General features: G+C 45.6%; 1 protein-coding gene across 1 annotated transcript in view; it reads left to right on the top strand.

Moving 5' to 3' along the window:
- Positions 1 to 12864: 12864 nt before the first annotated feature.
- Positions 12865 to 24702, top strand: part of Chn2 (chimerin 2) — a 272046-nt gene continuing 260208 nt past the window's right edge. Inside the window, exon 1 of the mRNA XM_085691052.2 lies at positions 12865 to 13041. Within this exon, the coding sequence (XP_085547178.2) occupies positions 12993 to 13041 (49 nt within the window). The 5' untranslated portion in view covers positions 12865 to 12992. The remainder of the gene's footprint in view (positions 13042 to 24702) is intronic.

Below are 24702 nucleotides of genomic sequence, written 5' to 3'. Positions count from 1 at the left end.
ACCTGTAGCCAGGCAGGAAGTATAAGTGTGTTGATCAAACTAAGGATGATGGGAAGGAGAAGAGTGGCGTCAGGAGTCACTAGCCAGATGCAGAGGGAGCAGGAGATGAACGTGCCATGCTTACGTGGCAGTAAATAAGGAATATGGGCTAATTTAAAATGTAAGAGCCAGTTAGTAATAAGCCAGAACTGTTTGTCAAACATTTTTAAGTAGCATTAAGCCTCTGTGTGGCTATTTGGGAAGCAGGTGACAGGTATTTAGTACTGAACAGCTCCAAGACAGGAAACTTCTGCCTACATAATGAGGCAAAATATACCTCTTCTCCCTGCATTATTGTTGTCAGGTATCTGGTCACAAAGCTGGGAGAAGGAGCTAATATGATATTGTTTGTGCGCACGCATATGTATGTGTGTGTGATAGTTTTTTGTCTACTTGACACAAGCTGGGGTTATTTTGGGAGAAGGAGCCTCAAAAGAAAAAAATACCTCAATAAGATTGGACTATAGGCAACCCTGCATGGGTATTTTCCTAATTAACAATTGATGCAGAATGGCCCAGCCTACTGGGGGATGTTGCTACTCCTAAGCAAGTGGTCCTGGGTTTTATTAAAAAACAAACAAACAAACAAGCAACAACAAAAACCAAGCAAGCACAGTGATTACAAGCCGGTCAGTTGCTTTCCTCAGTGGTTTCTGCTTCAGTTCCTGCCTCCAGGTTCCTGCTGGAATTCCATCCTTCAGTGATGCTCAAGTGCTGCTTTTAGTCATGGTGTTTTAGCACAGCAACAGAAATCAAACTGGACAAAAGTTGGTACCAAGATCATGGGCTTTTGCTATTACAGGTACATGCTGTTTGTGGGATTGTGGAGCCTTGGGCTGGGAAGGCCCCTGAGTGCTCAGGGCTTAGTGAGTTGTAGTGAGAACTTGGAGGATAATGATGAGAGCAATGCGGACAATGGTAGCCAGCTCTGTAAAGTTCCAGAGGGAAGAAAAAAAAAACCACCACCACCACAAACAACAACAACAAAAACACAAACAAATCTATTGGGGCTACCTTTTTGAGACTCTTGATTAAAAATATGTGGAAATCAAACCTTTGCTTTACTACGATAATTGATACTAGTTAGCTGGAGATGAAAAATGAGTTTTGATTAATTTGATAAGCGTCACTGAAATCTTCTGTGAAGTATTTCCTTGGCATCAGCGTGTAGAAATTGCTTTCCATAATGGGCTAAGGCTGTATCTCAAGCTGGACGTTGAACTTGGTAATGTGTAAGAGTTTCACCGGCCTCACAGCTAGTGCTGGTTTTGGTGTCATGAAAACTGCAGAATTAAAGGGAAAGAGAGAGAATTTCATGCCTGGTACCATGAGAGGCCACAAAAGGTCAATGGTGAAGGTGCAGCCTCAGGTGCATGGGTGGCCCCCAAATATTGGAGATGTTAGGAACATGTGACAACTGCCAAAGACACCAGGACATGTAGGGTTGAGCTGGTCCGAGCCTATAAGACGAGCTGGATGTGCTACAGATGGCAGAGGCAGAGGAAAGGCACTGTCCATGCCCTTTGGAGCCCAGAAGACTGTGAGTGAGTCCAAGGAATTGAACACTGAGCTATTTTCACTGTTGGAGTTTGGTTTTACTTTCTCTGACTGTTTTTAATGCATTGGTTCTTTTCTCTTGAAGTAAGAAAATATTCAACCTAGTCTTTGTTTGTTTCTCATTTTACAAGAACCCAAAGTTAAGATGCTTTGTATTTTTAAAGACTTTGAACTTTTAAAGTGCTGGAATGTTGAAATACTGTTGAACTTCAAAGTTATTGTGTGTCTTACATTGTGATGTTGCTATTCAACGTGAGTTCTTGGGGATAAACAAGAAACAAAAAATTATGATGTAACAGATAGGTATTCATGTGCCAAGCTGATAAGAGGTTAATTGTGCTGGTTAGTATTTTTTTTTTATCAGATTGATACAAATTAGGGTCATCTTGGGAAAGGAACCCTCAATTTCCCTTCCTTCCTTCCTTCCTTCCTTCCTTCCTTCCTTCCTTCCTTTCTTCCTTCCTTTTTATTAATGATGGATGTGAACTTCCTTCCTTCCTTCCTTTTTATTAATGATGGATGTGAAGTGACCCAGTACACTTCTGTGGGCCAGTGCCACCCCTGGGCTGGTGACCCTATGTTGTATATGAAAGTGGGCTGAGTGAGTCAGTAAGAAAAGAAGTACTCTTCCATCATACCCACTTCACTTCCTGGCTTCCCTTAGTGATGGTAAAGGTGTAGTCCTTTCCTCCACAAATGTGTTCTGGTCATCATATTTTATCACAGCAACAGTAACAAAACAGGAGAGAGAGAGAGAGAGAGAGAGAGAGAGAGAGAGAGAGAGAGAGAGAGAAGAGTATGTTAGGAAGTTTATAGAAAAGCATACGTATATTTAGACATAGGATATATACATATTAAACATAAGATATCCAAGCTGATAGGATATTATACACACATACACACATACACACACACACACACACACACACACGCACACACACGATATTCATATATATGTATGGCATGAAAGGGGAGATTTACTCTAAGTTATTGGAGATTATGGGGATGAGGAAGTTCTTCTGTTGTAGACCCAAGTGAGATGAATGTTTGGCTCTACTTTGAAGGACAGCCACTTCTAGCCCCAAGAACTATTATATCTTTCTGTTCAAATCCGCAAGCAGAAGGGAAGTTGATGGCAACCAGTCTGAAAGTGCTAGGAAAATGTTTCTCTCATCCCTGAAGGAAGGATAGCATTTTTGTTCCCTTCAGCTTGACTATATAAAAGGGGCCAGCCACATTAGGAAGGGTGACTGACTTTACCCAGTCGGCTGACTTAAATGGTAAGTATTATCTCAAAACACCTCCAGAATAATACTTGACTAAGTCTGTGGTTACCCTAGGCCCTGTAAAGCTGACATAAATGAACTATAAACTGTGAGTGCTGTGTGACAAAACTTTTCCTGGGGAGACACAACTCTCCCCAGTTAGGGGGCTCACAGCAGAAGAGGGTACACATAGCATCCAAGATCAACCTGGTGAGCCAATGAGTTTTTGGGGGGCTACTTATGAGAGTATGGGTGAGGGGTCACAGGATCAGAAATGACTGAAAAAACGGCACCATTGCCATGGTTGTTTTCCTTTGTTGGGGGCCTGCGCTAGCATAGGTCAGAGATCACCAAAGCTGGGAAACCTGCAGCACACTGCTCAGCCTACGGCCAGCTCAACAGCTGGGTAGACGCCGTTACAATGACTCTGGTCTAAAATCTTCCAGGCAACTCCACCTCTTTCTGCTTCCTCCAAAGAGTTGGTCTGGCCTCAGAGTCTTCTTTGCAGCCTGGCTTGGCAGAAACTTCTTTTTACCTTGGCTTTTCTGAGTCTTTGTAGCTTAGCTGTTAACTGAGAGGGACCCTCTGCTTTTATGGCTTTCTCTGGCAGGGTAGGACCCAGTGGATTTGGTCAGTTTCAGGGACTTCCTGAAGCTATTTTCAGCTGTTTACCTTCCTGCTTACTCAGCTTCCAGGCAGGGTCCACTGTTGCAATCTTGGAGGAAACTGTTAAATAACAAAGAGTTACCTACTAAAAACATTCTGGTTTGTGTACTGCTGAGCCTTTCTGTGTTTTCCCTGGGGAAGAGCAGTTCACATGGGGGATGCTGAAACCTCTGGGTCTTCAGAGTCAGCAAACACACTCTTCACCTAAGCTTCCCCCGACAGCTGGATGTCTGTGGTAGGCTGGCTCAGCTGGGATACCACCTCCTTCCATTCCAAGTTTTATTTTCCTATATTCAGAGCACATCAGAAGTTGAAGGTGCTTTTCCCAAAGCAATTTTTTCTAGCTGTGATGTGAAGGATTTCTCTGGCATAAACATCACCCTTCAACCCCATCTGAGTTGAAAATCCCATTTCTAATCTTCTTTCTGATTGAGAAATGATAGAGTGGATTTGCTGGGAAACATCTGCCTGGATGACAGCCGCCTGCCCCGAGGGAGGGGCCCTAAAGTAAGTGCACATTGTTTATGCTTATTCACCCAGGCATCTGTTTGAAAAATCACAGCATGGACTAGAATCTGAGCAAGAGTTGCCTCTCTGCTGATTGGCAAGTTTGTGTTACATTCTACTTTCCTCCTCCATGTCCGCGGACACAGTCATGCAAAAGACCTTGGCAAGAATTTGACACTTTGCTTTGCTTTTCAGACCAGAGAAAGACAGATCTGGCCAGTCACCAGTTGCAGCCAGCTTCTTTCACAATTAATTTGTTTGTTAAGCCCTTCAGTCCTACCAGCATCTTCAAACCTTACAGCATCTAGCGAGCGGTGAGCTGGGAGCCCTTGCATATCTTTTTAATACCGACCTGTGTGGGTCTCCAGTAATTCCTGTCTTGATTCTGAGTGTATTTTTAGCACTGAGATTTTGAAAGCCCATTGGATGGTTCTGACAAGTCCTCAGAGTTGTAAACCATGAGCCCAAGGTCCTTGTAGCCTAACAAGATGTTAATCAACCTTTGATCTTATTAGAAATGCAGGGTGGAGCCTGCCTGGACTTGCTAGATGCAAGTCTATACAAGACCCTTAGGGATAGTAAAGCTTACATGGTCCTCTCTTGTGTGATGACCCTCTAACTAGAATTCAGTTCAGCTGTGGGGGTGGGTGACAGGGAAATTTAAGTAAATTTATTCTATGCCCAAGTCTCCCTTGCACCAAGAGACTAAATTATACCGTTCATGGCACCTTGTGGATCAGGAAGTGAAGCTACAACAGTGTAGTTTCCGGTGTCTGCAAGGTGAGTGTTAGGGTTCATGTCTGTCCCTGCCTCAGCCCTGTAGTATAAAGCATAAATCCTTAACTCTCAGGGAGCCTGACCCACCGTAAGGCTTGTGTTTCAGGCAACACAAAGTGACAGCATTGTCCTAGGTTCAGATAAAAAAGAAATAAATATTTGAAGTATACGAAACATCTTTCAAACCGTTCATGTCTCGCCCCAGTGAAGGCTCAAACAGGAAAATATTTACTCAAGAGCAGAAACTTCAAACAAACTGAAAGGTAAGTTTTCTTTGTGTGCTCTGCAGAGGCAGCCAAGGCTGGCTTAAATTGGATAAATGTGACCTTGGGAAATTATTTATATTCCCTCCCTTTTTGATTTTTTTGGCCAAGTAAAGTGAGAAGGTATGGATTGCCGTCTTATAACTGAAGGCAGCTGTGCATTTTGATGAAGACACCATAAGCTTTCTGGTTTCATTTCTTCCTATTGGAAGATACAGACAGTGAGTCTGATTTTAGCACTGTTATAAGTCGTGACAATGTGTAGACATTCTGAGCAGGTCCCTGGCATACAGTGAAGAATGAGTGGGGTGTTGCATCACCAGTGACAGGGAACTGAATTTTTCCTAGTGGAGGATGTGTGGGAAAACATCTTACCATTCAGTGGAGCGTTGGGGAGTATGGAGAGAGAGCATGTACTTTTGAGATTCTGTACATTACTCTTAGACACAATCACCAAATGTGGTGGTTTGGAAGAAAATGGCTCCCAAAGGGAGTGGCACTATTAGGAGGCGTGGCCTTGCTGAAGTAGGTATGGACTTGTTGGAGGCAGTGTGTCACTGTGGGGTGGGTTTGAGGTCTCTTTGCTCAAGCTTCGCTCAGTGTGACAGTTGACTTTCTGTTGCCTGCAAGATAACGGACTCTCAGCTACTGTCTGCCTCCATGCCGCCGTGTTCCGCCATGATGATAATAAGCCGAACCTCTGAAATTGTAAGCGAGTCACCCCAATTAAATGCTTTTCCTTTGGTGTCTCTAACTAAGACACCCACTACTTTTCCCAGCAGTTTCTATTCTCTGCCAGGAGCTGCAGTCAAAAAGCACCTGCTGCATGGGTGCCATTGAGTACAGAGCATGGTTGTCAATCACAGACTTATTTACATAAAAATGAGGCAGATTATCGTCTCCAGTTGGGAGTAAGGAGACTTTGAATGGGAAAGGTTATGTCCCTGTCTAAGGTTATCAGATGAATATAGCTCAATTAGGATCTGAATTCAGATTTATCTCCAAATCCCAGGCCTGGATTATAGGTCTCACTATCCCTCCTATATGGGTGACATTGTTGAAGTGAATGAAAATTGCTTTTCCCACAAACCGTAATCCTTCCAGACTCTTTTGAAGAGCAAGTGAAGACCCATCACACTTGCCTCAAGGCCCAAACAGTGTCGGAACTGCTGGCCAGGCTTCTGTGCATCAGATATAACTGCTTTCATTCAGCAACCACATACTCTCTAAACTGGGATTCAGAACCAACTCCATTATAAAGGTCAGGAAACAACTTAAGTAGCTTGCTCAAGTGACAAATGAACAGGGGTCTGTTGGACTCCCGGGATGTACAGTAAGCCTCTCTGGAATCACTAGTTCTCGCCCTGTTTTCCACTTGCCTGAGACATGTATAGGAGGGGTATTCTTGGCAACAGTAGACGGGCCCAGGTACTGTCTGCTAACTTTCCTTCCATGTATTCATGCTCTTTCTTTAGAAAAACCGTTGTTTCGTTGCTGAATCTATTGCTGCCGTGGGAAAAGAGTTGGCATGCTGATTCCGATCTCTGAGGGTGAGGGCCAAGCACATTCAGAGGACCATCATCACTTACTGATGAGGCGTGTTGCTGTTGCCGAGGGAGCGGCACACTTCGTGCTCCTGGTAAGCTCAGGCCCTACTAAATGTTCCTGGATTCCATCCAAAGACCCAACCGTCCCAAGATATAGAAGGCTGCTGGCTGACCAACAGGGCACATCATTTTACATTAAGCTTTGTATTTCTCTGTAAGAATACTCCCTGAAATCATGCTGAAGCTTACCATATAGCAAGTACACAAAGCAGCAACATGGTCACTGTGGTCATTGTCAGGAGTACCAGACCAAATGGCATGTAACCTCTCTCTGTCCCACTGGTATGCTTCATCCCAGCAGCACCATTGCGAAAGGTTGGGATGCATACATAGCCATTCCGAAGGCCAGCATGATAGTGGATGGGTTGGCCCCATTCCAGTCCCTGTGCGATCTCTAACTTGTATGTAGCCTATCACTAATAGAAATATTGCTCTGTGGCACATGTTTTTGTCTGCATAGTATTTATTTTATTCTCTGGGCAAATAAGCCCCAACTGTGGCCAAGAAAATATCAATTACCTAGAAAATAGCATTTGACACCTGATTACAGAGATTTTGCTAAATAATAATGAAAAAGCCAACTTTCTAGCTAAAAGACAAGTTTCACTGACATGGATGACTCCTTTGATTTTCCACGGAGCTCACTCTGTAGTTAAAACAGATTTCAGCTGGTGCGTGAGGATCTCAGAAAGCAGTATTGGGCCTTGTACTGTGGGACCCCAAGGCAAGGATATGGTTCTCCTCATATGTTTATTTCTTGGGTCTAATACACACCTCTCCACACAGTGAGTCCTTAAAAGCTTCCTGGGTGAATTATATAATGCACAAACAGATGAACAGGTAGCAGAGAAGGTCCCTTCTTTAGAGACGCAAATTCTGACAGGAAAGGCAAAAGGAGCCAGAGGTACCCCTCAGAGGACACAAAAACCAAAGTCAGTCTGCACTTGACCCAGAGGAGGCTTAGTGCTTTCTTCACTTGAGAGTTCTCTGAGGACAAGGAGGGCAGAAAGTTTTATGATTCTAAGTGCTGGGGAAACAAAGTCACAGTGAGTGGTGTGCCGATGAACTACTTTTCTGTCTCTTCTTAAAGAGAGGGTAGCTAATGAATACGTGTGTGTGTGTGTGTGTGTGTGTGTGTGTGTGTGTGTGTGTGTGTGTGTTGCTCACTGGACTCTGGAGACATTCACCACCGCCAATTTTCCAGGGATAGCTGTGCTTGCAGCGTGCAGATCTCCACTAGGGGTCTCCAGCAGTTGGCGATTCGCAGCAGCAATTGGGTTTGCAGGCGGCCTCTCTTTGTCTGCACCCCAGGTGTGGACTCCTCTTTGTTCCCGGGCTGGGCTGCTACCTGCCCTGGGAACCATCTGGGTGCTCACAGGAACCCTCTAAGGCCACCTAGGACTGTCAGCGTCTGCCTCCAGTTCGCTTGCTTTCTGCTTTCTGAAAGGAGCCAGTGTTTTGTAGGTATCTTGTAAGGAAATAGGGCTTGAACTTAAAAGGGAACTAGTTCTTGCAGCAATGATGTTGATGGTGAGGAATTGATGGCAAAGGGGCCACTTCAGGCCAGAGTAATTTGCCATAAAATATTTAAAGCTGCCTGACGAACAGCCCCACAATTCTCCCATGAACACCGAGCACTGGATTAATCTTGAAAGTGAGGAATATTTCATTCTGTGTTTAGCACAGGGAAAAGGAATGACCTTCTCTGAGAAACACCCCAAAGGATCGCTGAGGGCAGCTCCGCACGTTGGGACATTCACCCTGCGGTATGTTCTGTCTGGCTTCAAACTTCAAAGGAACGCTGAAATAAAATAACAGATTACAGTAATGCAAGAGTGCCCTGTAAACAATATTACAGGAATGGTACCAGTCCCTGCAGACGGAGAAACAGGGCGAGGACTGAAAACATTTGCGGCATTAGATGTGATTCTTTTGTTTTCCCCATTTTGGTTTGTTTCGTTCAAGGCTTGAGTGTCTTTACACGCCTGTCCACTGCCCTGTGTGCTTCAGAAGTGTTGTTCATCACTCAGTGGTCACGGCCAGACAGGCAAACAGTCATTCAATTCATGGCTCATGTATTCAGAAGCTATCTCTTGATGACCTACTGTGTGCATGGCTTGTGGTAAATCACACAAAGGCTTGACTGGTAACATCCTACCCCGTTCCCCACCCCTTCCAAAAAGCTTTGAATGACCAAGGAGAGAAAACCGTCCCCACACCCAGCATTCCCGTTGAGACAAGGTGGAACTGAGATCTGCCCATAGGGAGGTGTGGCAGAGTGGGAGCATTCATTCCACAGAAGAGATGGCTGGGAAATGAGAAGATTCTCTGGACAAAGTGCATTCTGGGTGAACTTTCACCACAGCTCCAGTGGACAATAGGGAGGACCTGGACAGAGACTAGTGCTGGTAGCTCCAGGGTACATAGGGCACAGTGAGAAAAGGTCACAGCTGAGATGGAGTCAACAGGAAGTGAGCAGTAAGATTTTAAGGTAGGGGCCTGTCCGGCTGCCCAGGTTTGACACATGGTATTCTAGGCAGCAGGGGAGGTTGTTTCATGAATTTCTGATTTGGTGATAAAATCTGTAATCAGTATATAATCATAGCTGGGGGCTATGATTCAAGAGTGAGGACCGGGGTCTGAGTTCAATTCCCGGATGTACATGGTAGAAGGAGAATACTTAACTTCTGCAAGCTGTCCTCGTGTGCAAGCATTACGTGGATACACACACACGCACACACACATGCACACATGTAAATATACATACATGCACATGCAGATAGACATGCATACACACATACAGGCCTACATACCAGATAAATATAAATAATCCCAAAGAAAGTAGGTGCATGCTAAGTTAGAGCAAAATGGCAATTTTAAGTTCTCTGTCAGACCACATAGACAAACCGTCCTTCTCCATGGATCTTTTACCATCTGGAAAGAGATGTAGTATTTAAGAAAATTATACCAGATTGCATTAGAATTTAACCAATCCCACATAGCATCAATATTCTTTCTCATTTCATTGGCAGCAGGGCTTTTGTAGCACCATTCAGAAGTGAATAAAAGGCATGAATGAAGGTTTTATTGTTTCACTTGGGGACATGTGTCAGAAGGCCCACCAGTGGTCCCTACAGCTACTGACAAAGACAGCACTTTGCTTCGGCTCCTGCTTGTTAATTTATGGCATGAAACATCTAGTAGAGAGCCCTAAGCCCCTTGGCCTTTGACCTGGAGAAAGTGAATCTTGATCTGGAGCAGCTAAGCCTGTGGGTTTTCTCTGCTGGTTATACATCAGCAGCCCCAAGGAGTCATGAGTTTTCACTGTTCATCCAGAAACTGGTATTTTGTTTGCTCTTCTACACAACCGGCTCTGGGCTTACCATCCACCTCCTACCGCAAGTGGGGCCTCGCTTAGGAATCTCTATCTTCTACTTTTGTACTGCACAGGGTTACCTGTGGTGCCTTCCTGGAGAGAACCCCTCCAACCCTTCATTTCTTTGGAGTAATAAAAATAATCTTGTTCATTGGGCCGTACATTGATTTCTTAAAAAAAAATACTCATTTATTATTTTCCCTATATGTGGGTTTTGTCTGCGTGTTTGCTTGCATGTGTACCATGTGGGTTTCTGGTACCCATAGAGGTCAGAAGAGGGTGCTGGAACACCTAAAACTGGAGTTAAGGATGTTTTGGGAGCCACCATGTGGGTGCTAGAACCTGAACCCAGGTCCTCCACAAGAGCGACAGGTGCTCTTAATACTGAGGCAACTCTCCACCCCCCCACTGTTGTTCTTGTTACTAATGTTCTCTGACGGCACATATTATAATCTGCACAAATAGAACCAGACATGTTCTGAGATTTACAGTGAATAATGAAGTCTACCACTTACTGCTCAATTTGGGACATGAAAAACATAAGGCCACAAATGAGACATTTCCTCAGTAAATAAGCCACCACTGGTTAGTTATCTTCAGGAGAGAAAGCAAACGTTGTTCAAACCATTGATTCCACATTTCAGGTGAACAATTTACAACGGCCTCTGAAATACAGTCTTCAGGCCTGGTACAATATGGCTCCTCACTATTTTTTTTTTTTAACGCTCAACAACACTCCATATTATCAGTAATAAAAGTGGAGAAACAGCCTGAATCCAAGACATTTGCTGACATCCTAGCTGACAGGTGACAGAAGCAAAGTTGGAACGCGGATGCTGGTTTTTTCGTCAAAGCCCAGGTAGTCAAGATCCTGTGGCCGTGTTCATCATCTGAAGATCCGGAGGACTTTGTAAATTACTAGCCCAACAACTAAATGTCGTGTTGTGTCTTGAACTCTGGGTGTCCGAGAAGTTCTATTCTCACACAGGTCAAGAGTATGTTGGGCAGCTGTATGTTCCCATAGGACTACAGATGAGGTCACACCAAGTTTGCACTGCCCTCCAAAAGTGGGTGGGAATGGTGAGACTTGGCTGCACAGAGATCCAGTTTCCCTAGGCAGATCTGTCTTCAGAGCCCTGTACATGGAGACCACTGGGGTGCAGCTCAGTGTGGCTGAAGAGGCCCCCAGACTACAGCCCTTTAGCAAGTCCTTTCTTTTTCCCTAAACAAATCAACAAACAACCACGGGTGGGGACAGTCACACTGGGATGGCATCCTGGAGGGGAATTTTAAAATACACTTTAAATCAAGTAGAAAATGTGGCGCGAGCACGTATTGGGATCATTTAACATGTATTATCCACTGTACATGAGGTCGCTGCGGATGTGCAGGCCCTCAGGACCTGGCTGCTGTTTCTGAGTCACTCCTGATAATTTTCAAATGGACTATGTCCTTTTAGTCATGTTTTGCAAATCCGTGCTGCTCCCAATGCGAACACTTTCCGTTTTGCTCTATAATGAGAGTACTTTCATTCCTTTAATGTTTGCTTTTTTTCCCTTTGATCTGACAATTTCTGTTCAAATTTCACAGTTTTCTGTAGCTTCAGGATTGAAAGAACCGATTACCCTGCTGGGAGCGTGAAAAGGATTTAAAAAAAAAATCTGCATGACATTTCCTCCCAGTGAAATTAATTTAGGTTTAAATACGGGAGGGTGGCACACACCTGCTCCAGTCTTTCTCACACACACCTAGGCAGTTCTTTATCCTGAAAGGATACAGTTGCACCCGCTGCAACCTGAGTGTTTTGTGAGGACCCTTTTGACGGGCAGAGGACCTCTTTCTTTGTTTAAGTCTGATGCCACCTTTGGGGTATCTCTATTTCTTTGAAGGCCTGTCTCAGAAGCCCAGTGGACTTTCTGGGCACGGTCCCTGCCAGTCCTTGGGGGACCTCAGTGTAGCCAGATGGGCTTCCTGGGTGCTTTAGGAGATGCTACTTTGGCAGGGCAGGAACCTTTGGCTCTTGAGCAACAAAGGGCAAATTGGAGATTGGTGGAAGGGGCACTCCCCAGCCTCGGTGGCATCCTGGCCTGCTTCTGCCCAGCACCTAGTCCTCAGTGACTCCGCCTTCGCCTTCTGGGTTCCCCACCCCAGCTGTGTGGCTGCTCCAGAGCCCGGAGCTTGCTGCGAGTCCCACTACCTTCCTTCTACGACCCCTCCATATCCCCTTCTAACTCGGGAAGCAGAGCTGTACACTGCTGCTCGGCCCGCCCTGCGTCCCTGGCGGTGTGCCCAGCACCTCGGGACAAGCTCCCAATCCAGTCTGGTCCCCACCCCGTGGTCCTCATCCTCCCCCTGCAGCCAGGGGCGCAGGAGCTGTCAAGCCCGCGGAGCCGATTCAGCCCGGAGCGCCGGCGTTCCTCTCCTTCCTTTGTGTGCGCGCGCGAGCCGAGTTGGGGCGGAGGGAGAAGGGGGGAGGTCGCTGTCTATCTGTCTCCCCCGCCTTTGCCCGGGCCGCTAGAAGTGTAGAGTCGGCGGCGGCGGGATCCCGAGAGTCGGTGCGGGGAACCGCGGGACGCCCAGGTTCCAACCGCGCTCAGGGAGCGGGGCCGCGGTGGGGAAGGCGGGGACGGTGAGAGCGGCGGTCCCATCCTCCCACCCGGCCACCTCGGCCTCGCTGCGCCCCTGCCACCCCGACGCCCGCAGCGGAGCGCGCCCAGGCGCCGAGAGGGACGGCGAGCACGAATAAATAGCGGCGGCGGCAGCGCGTCATCTGGCGGAGCAGGAAGTGCAGACAGAGTCCGGAGGCCGGTGCTTCCCGCGCGTCCCCAGGACTTTGCCATGGGCTGGGGGCCGCGCGGGCTGCGAGCAGCCAGCCAAGGGCAGCGGCGACGCCGCCCGCACTGGGACTGAGCGAGCAGCGACGCGCAGCGCCGAGATGGCAGCGTCCAGCAACTCCAGTCTGTCCGGTTCCTCCGTGTCCTCCGGTGAGTTTCAGCGCGCGGTCGTCCGTGCCGGGATGGAGAGTCTACCTGTGGCCGTCCCGCCTGCTCCAGGAGAGCGGCGCGGGACAAGGGCGTCCCGCGGGACACTTGTTAGGATGACCCGCATCCTGGTGCCCCAGCACCTCCGCGCCTGACCTGTGACAGAGCAGAGGTGGGACGCGCTGGCGTCTTAGGCGTGCGGTCCAGGCAGTCTTGGGCTCCCGGAGAGCGAAAGCAGCTAGGCAGGCTCGCACTTTCTGCACAGCTGGAGCAGGGGCAGGCGGCGCGAGGAAGGTGAGGGCGAAGCTAGGGCGCCCGAACTGTCTACCTTCGTGCCTGCTACCATTGATACCCAGAGCCAAGGCAGAAGGGTGCAAACCCTTGCTCCTTGCAGACTCGGATTTCTTTGTTTGTTTCAGAAATTAGCTCCTTGGAGACACTCGCTTGGGGCATGGGTTTGAGATAGCAGCCAGGAGAATGTGTCTTGCTCTTCTGACTGAAGTGAGATTGTGGAATGGAGGTCGAGCCCAGCCTATGAGACTCCTGGCATATTTACAGTGAGAGAGAGAGAGAAAGAGAGAATGAGAGAGAGAGAGAGAGAGAGAGAGAGAGAGAGAGAGAGAGAGAGAGAGAGAGAAAGAGAGAGAGAGAGAGAATGAGAGAGAGCGAGAGAGAATGTGTGTGTGTGTGGGGGGGGCTAGACATGTTCTTATAGTACTCTGTAATTTTACTTTCAGGACTTCTGATTATTTTCCGTGTTAAATGTGGTTGGGTGAAAGAAGGGCTTTCAGCTTTTCTATGGTTGATCAGCAGGTCTAATTGAAGAGAAAAAAACTGATAATGGATGTGAAGGCATAAGAACCAATGGAGGCAGTCCCACTGGTTTCTGAACATGACAGCTTTCTAATCAGAATGATGCATTAGACGCAGCTCCACTACCCTTTTGGTCATTGAAAACTTTAATAAGAAACCCTGAAGGGGTTGCTGGTAAGACATTCTGGATTACAGAATTCAAGGGTCAAGATGGTCTTGAAGTCTAGTGGGAATGCTCAGTGTATTAATATTGTACGGTGTCCTGATGGGTTCTTTTTATTTTTCTCCAAAATTTAAACTCTGAGGGGAGGTGAGACCCAGCACTGGACAGGAAGGAAGGCATAAGAGGAACTGTGTCTATGGATATGTAACTAGTCAAATCCTAAACACAAGGTAGGACTGTGACCAAGTGCAGTTGTGATGTCTCAACAAGGTGTTCTCCAGAAAGGTATCCACTATTTGTGTGTGTGTGTGTGTGTGTGTGTGTGTGTGTGTGTGTGTGTGTTGAGGGAGTTAGGTTTAGTTGCAGGAAAATGACACTTCCGTTAATGATTGCTGGCAGCTAATAAAAACAGCATTGTTAGGTGTCCCATAGTTTGAGCTGCTGGCGGTAGCCGGCCGGTGGGCAGAGCAGTCAGCTCCTATTAAGAGCAGCAACAAGTTGACCGCCTGTGGTTTTAATTCTGAGAACTCAGCAAATGCTACGGCTTATTTTTAGTACCCTCAAACCACTGCTGCTGCGTTTCAATTCATTTTGGTTGACTAACATTGAATTTAAAATGCAGAGCTGTTGGCTTCCTATTAGCACATGGTTCTCCCTCTCCAAAGACTGCCCACTGGATGAACTGAGGGGGAAGGGGTAGCAAAAGGACACACTGGGGAGGACTAGGAGAAGTATCCTTGCAGGATACGCTAGAGGCATGGATTATGATAGATGCTGTGGCATCTGAAATTTCAGCTCTTGATACAGCTTAAGCAGTCGGAAAAATCCTAACTCAGCCCTGGGTAGACTGCTGCTCAGAGAAGCCTGGATAAGCTTTGGAGGGCGGTAATTGTTGTGCAGATAGGGGAGGCACGCTCACCAGGGCTTTCTCGACTGTCTTCTGGACCACTGTTTTGAATCCTGTTGGAAACTGGGAAATTGCATGAAATCAGGAATGCGAAAAAAAGTGGACATGAATCTATTTCCTATTTCATGTAGATCAACCTGACCTCTGGTCTTAGACGCCTTCGTTCACCAATTCATTGGACACTTTTTGTCTTGCAAAATATGGAATCATGGTTCTTTCTAAGCACACTTACCATTGTGTGGATAATGAATAATTCAGAGGACACAGGCAATTCACACCTGTGAGAGGTGTTGAGCAGGAAAGAATAGAGCCTGTTTCTCAGAGCAGCTGGGTTCTCTCAGGCAGAGGCCAGAGTCTGAAAAAGTAGGGCACTCTGTAAACCCATTAGTCACCAATCTGAAGGGCCCACTGTGGGCCAGGCTTGAGCTTCAGGGCTTAGCAAGGAAGATAATTCTAGCTTTCTTTGTAGCTCCAAACTTCTGAGATCATTGTATTTGGATTCTGGCTCCACTGCTGACCAGTGAGGCATCTTGAGGTGGGTTACTTAATTTTTTCCTAGCCTCAATTTCCTCATTAAGTCAGTATGCTGGAGCTAATGCATAAGAGCTCTTGATGTCGAGGTTGGAAAGATGGCTCAGTGGTTAAGAGAGATTGCTGTCCTTGTGAAGGATCTGAAAGCTCACAGCAACCTGTTAACTCCAGAGGATGTGATGCCCTCTTCTGGACTCCACAGACATACCTACATATGTAAGGTACACACACACACACACACACACACACACACACACACACACACACACCTTTTAAAAAAGAATGTTTGGTGCAAACAGATTATCTTCTTTGAAGAAGGAAATGAAGGCACTCAATAATGGCTTCAACCATAGGTGGTGCAATAAACTCAGTGCCCGGTGCACATAAAATCTTGTTTCTTCCCTCATTTGCCGGATATGATCTTGAGACTGGACTCCATCAAAGAAACATTTGTTGAGCACATTCCAGGTTTCAGACATAGCTTTGAATGTTTGCAATGAAAAGATGACTCAAGAGTCCTCCTGAGAAGCAGCCGCAGAGATGGGCAGCAGCCCACAGCCTGTGTTCTAGAGTGAAACATCACATGCTGTAGAGAGCTGTGCAGGGCAGAGAGTGATTGCTTCAGTCTGCAGTGGCCAGTGGAGGTGACACATTGGGCGCTGATGGGTGAGCAGGAGCCTTACAGAATACAGGCAGAAAGAAAGGCATTTCAGGAAGACAGAGATGGGAACGTCTGACTTTCCTTTGCATTTCTTGGGACATTGATCCTTTTCCCTGGTGGGTGGGACACCTTCTGGAGGCTTTGATGGGATGATCCTGGAATCCTAGGATGAACTTGAACATCTGAGCTCTAGAGAAGGAGCAGTTGGTTTCTGCAGGGTGTCAATATGGTCTAACCCTGTCTCCGAGGAGCTGCTGAGAGGGAATGGAATGGTCTAACCCTGTCTCTGAAGAGCAGCTGAGTGAGAATGGAATGGGCTGGTGTTTACAAGGAGGGGAACTACAGTGATTTCCATAGCTCAAGGTTCTCCGACTTGAATAATCTGACTTGCTGTTGTATAGCCATATCAGGCAAATGTGTCTTTTTACCTGTTAGCAACTGACACATAACGGATGAAGCTATCAGGTTAACATGAACTTAAAAACGCATTTTCTGAGAACTCTTTGGAATTTTCTTCTGGATGATTCAATTATGTGTAAAAGAAACTGGCATGCGTCTGTTTTGATGACGGCTGCTGGTAATTAAATTTCACAATCACCTAGATTGGCAGGAAGGTTTGATTCCTTTTATTATTTTAAAATATCCACAGATACAGAAATCAGTACCTTTAAGATTTTAATATAGCCTGCGGTACTTGATTATATCCAGAAGTAAACTGGCTGATTTGACGAACAGTTTTCTTAGTAATCACGGGTGACATTTGCTTTTATGATTAAAATAAGAACTTTTCGCATATTAGTAACGTGATTGCCAAATGGATAATTTCACAATCAAGAAAAGAAAAAAAAACAGCTCATGCAATGCAGTAAACAAATGAGATATTTTCTAGTAACTGAACAAGTTAGAATATTAAATATTAAAGAAACCCCCAGATAAAAATTTAACATTTTGGAAACATAAGCACATGCCATTATTAAAAGGAAGTTGATCATTTTTACAAAAGGAGAAAAAGGAAAATCAGCACAGTGTCCAGTCATCAAAACCTTCATTGAAATAACATTCTTGCACAGATTGAGGTATTTATATGGATTTTACAGAGCAGCACTGGGGGTGTGTGTGGGGGGGGCTTAGTGTTGTTTTCTGCTATAACTCTGGTGACCATGGAAACAGTAAACAGAGATGTCTCTTGTTATTGAGAGGGAATGCCCCCGACATACACAGAGCCTTCTATATCCTGAGATGCAGAGGGAAGGCCTGGACTTCGGTATGACAGCCACTAACATATGTGTAGTTAAGGGGTGCATGGATCTAGTATCTGCTAGGGAACCATGACAGAGGCAGCTATGTGTAGAAGACCTTGCTTTGCTTTCAAATGATAGCTGCTGGGAATTGAATATCATAATCGGTATTAGCAGGAAGGATTGGTTGTCTGTTGTATTTTAAACCACGCGCACAAAAATTGGAGTTAAAAATCACAATAAAATAATAAAAAATTACAAAACTAGGATTAGCGCTGAGGTAGACTCTTCATTCTCTTGGGTGAGACACATCTGCCTTCCTGGTGGCTGTTTTCTGTCAAACGGAACTTAGTAGCCTTCATGGCCCACTTGTAGTAACTCAGGTGAGCCCAATAGTTCAGTATCTGAGAGATTAATGACAGTCCTCTTAAACATATTTGTTATGGTTTTTATCTTAAGCCCAAAGGTCACGGTTTGATGGGCTGATCACCAGCCCTGATGCTGCTGGGAGATAGTGACCCTACTGAGTGGAGGGTGTGCCCCTCCGCCTCTGTCCACCAGGAGAAGAACAGATCTCCTCTGCCAGCCATTCTCTGCCATGAAGTTCTGCTCCACAACCGACCTCAAACCCGACCACGGGTTGGAGCCTCTGAGACCATGAGCCAAAATAAACTTGGTTATTTTGTGTATCTCAAGTACTATGTCATCGCAGCAGCAGACTGATAAAGAATTTTGGTATTTGACGGGACTCACTGATTTGTGTGTTTTTTTGTGAGGTGCGGGTTCCCCCACCTAGTGCTGTGCAGTGCGTAGGTGACTCTGTCCTTTGTCATTGGAGGGATGGAACCATCAGGTGTTTTCTTCCACCAGCCTGTGTGTGCTTTAACTGAACAGTGTGTATTCTTAGCTGCTCCCTGAGGCTTGGCCTCTGTGCTGGCCTCTACTGACGTCCATCTGCCACCCAGCAGGGTCTCCTGTTCCTACACCATGGTCACAGCAGCAGGACGTTTAGTCAGAAAAGATGCACAGTGTTGTTTTGGCATGTTCAGGGAAAGAGTTTCCTGCCAAAAGGTCAGTATTTCTGCCGAGCTATGTATAAAGAAAAGAAAAAGCTGGTTGGCGAATGATAGGTCTCATTCACCTATCCGTCAGTGGTCAGTTGTCTCTGAGCAGTGTGCTTGCATTTCCTGCCTTCTGAAATGTTATTTTAGTTCCAAAGGAAGCATTCTACCTCTTTCCTTCCTTCTCTCCTTCTCTGCCTGCCTGTGTTCCTTCCTTCTTTTTCTATGTGCTTGTCATATTTTTTATTTAGAAAAATTTTCCCAAACCCCACCTTTGGTTCACCTTGCTGTCAACATTGTCTAAATCCCTTGGCATCTTCCTGTCTTTCCTTCCATGGGCTGTGTGGGAGGAAAAGCTGGCTTTCTCTCTTTCCTATGAATCTGTATCAGAGTGGCCACTTGTGCCTTGGTGCATGCCGATTGGTGGAATGGAGCACAATTGGGTGCCTCTAAGTTAGTAGCAAGAGTGTATTTGTTCACTTTTGCCATGGTGAGAGGAAACCAGCCTCTTGTTAGAATCGTACTGGCTCTACAGGCGGCCAGCTCTGCCAGGGATTTCCGTTACTGTCCCTCAGGGTCTGAAGCCGATGGCCTAGGATGTGTCCATTGCTATAAGAGTACTTCCCACTGGGGACTCAGGGAGAGCTGTCACCAGCTCCTTGTGCAAATATCCACCTTTCTTCCTCACAATTAATCACCCAGCATAGTGGGCACTGATTTGTGAGTTTAGTCACATGGTATGATTTAGTTGCAACATCGCCTTGTTTCAACAGGTAGGCCTGTCCGTCACCCAGACTTACCCCTTTTGCAATATTGTATAAGCGACATAAATTATTAATTTGAAACAACCTCTAATCCTCATTTGTTCATTAATAAATACGAGCTTGACTGAACAAGTTCAGAGTCCAGCGGAGCTTGGGGGTTGTTCAGTGGATACTGACCTCTGGTGCCTGTGAAGACCAGGGTCCAAAGAACTCAGTACAGCTTGCCCAGTGGGACTCAGCCAGGCCACAGCGTGGCCGACTGTTCTCCAGGACCCCAATTCCCACACACCAACTCTCCATCCTTCCTCCTGACTCAGCCAAAGAATAGCTGACCTTAGAGAATTTATTGCAGGCTCCTTTTCTGTCTGGCTTCACGGAGGATGTTCTGCTTAACTATGTATTGCTCCCAAAAAGAAGACACGCAGTGCTTTGCATTTTAAATGGGCCTTGCAAGTCATGAGCACGCCAAGACTGAAGTGAGCCCCACGTGCTCCAACTCTGTGTAGCGCAGCTGTCAATCAGAGTGGCTGTTAGCCACAGGTGGCTATTTCCTTTTCCATTTGACAAAATTCGATTCATCAATGTCTGAGTGCTCAAAAGCACACCCGACCCGTGGCTTCTCTATTGGACCACGTATATGTCTATCATTGGAGGGAAACATCCTTTGGATGACGCGGCGTACCAAGCTCGAAGGCGGGGACCTAAGTAATACAGACGGGCAGCTGGAGGACAGAGGGTTCCATACATTTCTGTGTCCCTTCGAGTCTCCAGTTTGTGTTTTCTCGTTGATTTTGCAAATTGGCTTTTGCTGAGCAACTCCCAAGCTCTGCTGAACTCCGAACCTGCTCAGCTGAGTTCATATTTATTAGTGGATGAAGAAGAATTAGACACTGGTTGTTTTCAATTCACAGTTTATACTACTGATACAATATTGCCAAAAGAATAGTTTCCTCACAACTTTGAGGGGAACTGTGGAGTGATGGCTAAAAGACAATGCTAGAAAGAAGAACTAAAATGTCTGTGAAACTCCTTTAGTCCTGAGGTTTCATTCTTTTTTTTTTTTTTTTTTTTTTTTAAGATCTGTTGTTACCTCACTGGTAGCTTGATTTCTTTTTGAAATAAATTCACAGTGAGCTTTAATTTTCAGCCTCTGAAGAAAAAATGACTGTTTCTAGAAAAGGTTTGGGTCCCTCAACTGTGTCTCTTCCAAAGCATCATAAAGACAATAGGAAAATTGTGACCGTGTGGACTGAGGTTACTGGCTTCAGATCCAGGCCATGTTATTTGAAAGCCTTTGGAGCAGCCTGCCTATCAGCAAGCAGTTTGCCTGGAACAGTACGAGGACAACGAAAATAAATTCGGTATTTTAAAAACTCAGGTTAGTTTGGTAATTTTAAGCTCACGTTATTTGGAAGAAATGCCTACAGATAAGATACAGGAACATGAGAGTTCCTAAGGGAAGAAAGGTTTTCTCCTCAAGCTTCTGTAGAAGCAGAGAGGCGGACAGTGTCTTTAATGGTCAATAAGCGTCAGAAAGACCACTGGATTGAGAAACCAACAGCCTGAAGACTGTGGTGTTCGTAGCCTGTTCTTTATCGACATGCGTTCAGACCTTAGCTGTAGGGTCTAGGATTTGCAGAATTGCTGGGGTGGCGACCTTATGCAATTCTTACTTGTTGGAGGCCCAGGTCCTTGGTTTCCCAGTGCCCACAGTTGATCTCTACATGTGACATAGTACTGACTGCTTCAAGGAAATGAAACCTGGAGCTTCACAGATAGTGCCGTGCTTGCAGTGTAAAGTGCTTTTGCTTGAAATGGTTTTATTTCTAAAGAATAAACCCAAGAGACCATGTGGGGATAAGAAATAAGAAACAAGAACCTGGCTTCAGGAGTCAATCTCTTGCTGCATCTCTCAGCATGCAGAAGTTGCAGATTTACCCATAAGACTCTCATTCTCAGACCTAGATCTGCCCCAATCAATGTGGCGGCCTCCTGTGGCCAGGGGTCGTTGAATTATGGCCAGTCTCTGAATTATTGATGACGAAAAGCATCTTAGTGAGGAAAGGGTTTATTTCATTTTACAACTTCCAGGTCACTATCACTGAAGGACGTCAGGGCAGGAACTGAAGGTGGGAACCTGGAGGCAGGAGCGGAAGCAGATGCCACGGAGGAGTGCTGCTTCCTGGCTGGCTCAACCTGCTTTCTTAGAAAAGAAGGATCACCTGTCCAGGGTTAGTACCAGCCCTAGTAAGCTGGGCCCTCCCACACCGATCATTAATCAAGAAAATGCCTCATACACCTGCCTTACAAGCCGATCTTTTTTATTTTTTTTATTGAAAATTTTTTATACAACATAGTTTGATCATTTCCCCTCTCCATCCCAACTCCTCCCAATCACCCACTCAACTTTATGTTCTCTCAAAATAAATAAATAAATAAATAAATATAAATAATAAATAAAACCAAAAACCAAGAGACAATGACAACCCCAAATATCACAAAAGTGAAAATCAAAACAGACAAAGTAGAAAAGTACCAAAACAAACTAAAACGAAACAAAGAGTCCACAAAACCATCATTGGGTTCATCTTGTGTTGGCCAGCTCCTGCTGGGCATTGGACCTGCCCTGGAGTGTGGCCGTTCTCCCAGTGACATGCCACTGGAGAAAAAGAATTTTCCTCTTTCCAATAGTGTCAGCTGCAGATAGCTTCTCGCTTAGGGATCCTATGTCCTCTTTCTTCTCCCAGTGCTGGGACCCATCAGGCTAGCACCAGCGCAGGGCCTGTACACACTGCCAGTCTCTGTGAGTTCATATGTATGTCCGTCCTGTTGTGTCCAGGGGACACAACACCGCTCCTACAGGCCAGGCTTGTGGAGGCGTTTTCTCATCTGAGTATTCCTCTTCCCAAATGTCTCTAGCTTGTGTCAAATTAACATAAAACTGAACAACGCACGTTTAAAGGTGGTGTAGCAACAACAAATGAAAATTATTATCGCATTAACCTTTAAAAATTTTAAATAGATATTGAAAATCTAATACTTAGATTAAATAAAATCACTTTAAAATCAAATTCACTTGATTTTTAAATGTTAGTGTGACTCCCAGTGCATTTAATACCGTACGTGTGGCTCCCAATACCTCCGCAGCAGACAAAACTGGTCTGGGTGGCTCCAGTGGGCAGTCTCGCTCCAGCCTCTGTCACCAGGGCTGCCAAACACAACCTGCTGAAGCACACCCAGTGTCTCTCCTGGTATGCTTTCCAGAAAGTGACCCTCTGTCCACTCAGACAGCTGAGTCCATTTTCCGAGGTCGTGATTTTAGTCCCAGACTTGAAAATGTCATTAGTTGTTCTTAAATCTGCATAGGGGTTTGGGATTGAAGTGCCATACAAACAACAGGTTGGGGCATTCGTCAGATTCTTGCATAGAAGGGTTTTGTTTTTATTGTTTTGTTTTAGATTCACTAAAATCCCGGATTTTGCATACCCGTATGTTAGATTTGTATACACACTTCCTTTCTAAGAAAGTCTGCAGTACTCAGAAGTTGTAAGAGAGACTGAAGAGACAAGGGGCCCATCTCCTTCTGCCCGTGTACAAACTGCTCCTCTGATAGTGTCTGGACTGAGGCTTCCTGCCACCAATCTGTATGTGTACAACCACACACACACGCACACACGCGCGCACACACACACACACACACACACACACACGCACACACATGTGCACCCACACATGTGCATATATCTGTGTGTCTGTGTCTGCATGGAGAGTGGAAGTAGATCAGTTTTCAAACAAAAGTTATTTCTAACCAAATTTATATTGCATATAAGTTAATACCAAAGGAAATGAAAAGTCAAGCCTGGCATTACTTTTGGTAATGAAAGAATTCACTAGGGATTATGCTAATGATGTGTAGATATTAATACACATAATACCACTGCCTAATATTGATTTAGGTTGCTCATTCAAATTCACTTTATTATACAAAAATTAGCCTTTTTTTTTTAACAATGCTTGTCCCCACAGATAGCGCTGGGAACATTAAAGTGTGTTTATTATTTGCTGGTTTTCATTTGCAGAGGGCACTGTTGGTGTCTTCCAGAGCGTGTGCCCTTTGACTTGTGAGCTTCTTGTTTGGGTCCCCTTTGGGTTATCATCACAACACTCTCTACCACCTCCTTCATGATCAGTGTCTTGGGTTGAAGGTACTCAGTGACCAAGGAAGTTCATTTTCTCTGTGACATTACTATGCCCTAGGGCTGAACTTTGGCCGCCCAAGGGCCCTGTGCTGATTTGCCAAACTAACCTACATACCTCCCTCTTTTCCCCAGTATACATTCTTTCTCTGAGGAAAAATCAACTGACAAGGGCTTTGTAAACTCTGCTGACATAGCTAATGTCAGGTTATGGCTAGGCACAACCATAGCAGATGCTAGGCAGGTAAGCATGCAAGGTATCATGAGGTCTGAAAGTCCCTTGGCCTAAGAACCTGCTGGTTACTGTAGTCTGTATTTAGCCCTGTATTGTACTTGCCGCATGAGCATAGTGTTTTGTAAAACTCACAGCAACTTTTCTGGGAGGAGATGCCTTGCAGCATCTCCCTTTCATGAATAGCTGAGTCATTCAGAGGTTCCTGGAGCCTCCATCTGGGGTTTGAGCTGTGCATCTTCCCAGTAATGAATCCCATCTATCTGAGTGGATCCCTGTTCTTTCCTATGCAGAGACCCGTTTCTAACATCCAGTTCTTGGGGTCTGTGAACAGAGGCGGGTGTGTTTGACCCGTACGCCTTTGATGGTACTGACAGCGGCCATGGGCTCTGCTACCCTGGACTGCTATGAGTTTCTAGTGTCTTGTCTGTAAAATGGGCTAATAAGACTGTGAAGACTAAATCTGCAAGTGTCTGTGCAAGAGACTTGGAAATTGATGGGGAAAAAAATTAAAATATCTGCTTTCAAGATATTTACATTCTAGAAAGGGGCTTTGTGGGTTCCCTTCCTGAGTGAGGCGTGATAGCTCAGCTCACGGTCTGCTGTCTGTAGACACTTTTCTGAAGACGTTGACCAGCTCTTCTTCAACAGCCTTGTAATGGAACCAAGTCAGCCTGTGTGTACCCCACATTGCCAATGCCACTTTAAATTTGCATTGACAGTTCTATGGACTGCCACTGTTGATACTTTCTTACCCAGGGGCCTGGCTCCTGAAGTTAACTACAGTGTAATATGCAGTCAGATTCTCCTCACCTAACGATGGCTTGCATCCACATAAGCACACTGAAAACCCAGAACACATCTGATCTACTGAGCATTGGGACTTAGCGGCACAGCAGACTGTAACGCTGGCTGCTGCCCTGCTTCCATCCTGCCATCACCAGTCTGATGAGAGCTTGTGGCTTGTTGCCCAATGTTGAAGGAGAAGATCTACATCGCAGGAAAATATCAAAGTTGGAGGTATGGTCTACTGAAGGGGACATCACGTTTGCATCATCATGAAGTCAAACACTTGTCTCTAGACAGCTGTCTACATAG

The sequence above is a fragment of the Myodes glareolus genome, chromosome 6, assembly GCF_982192425.1.
Source record: "Myodes glareolus chromosome 6, mMyoGla1.1, whole genome shotgun sequence".
Classification (NCBI taxonomy): Eukaryota; Metazoa; Chordata; class Mammalia; order Rodentia; family Cricetidae; genus Myodes; species Myodes glareolus.
This window is presented reverse-complemented; position numbering and strand designations above follow the sequence as displayed.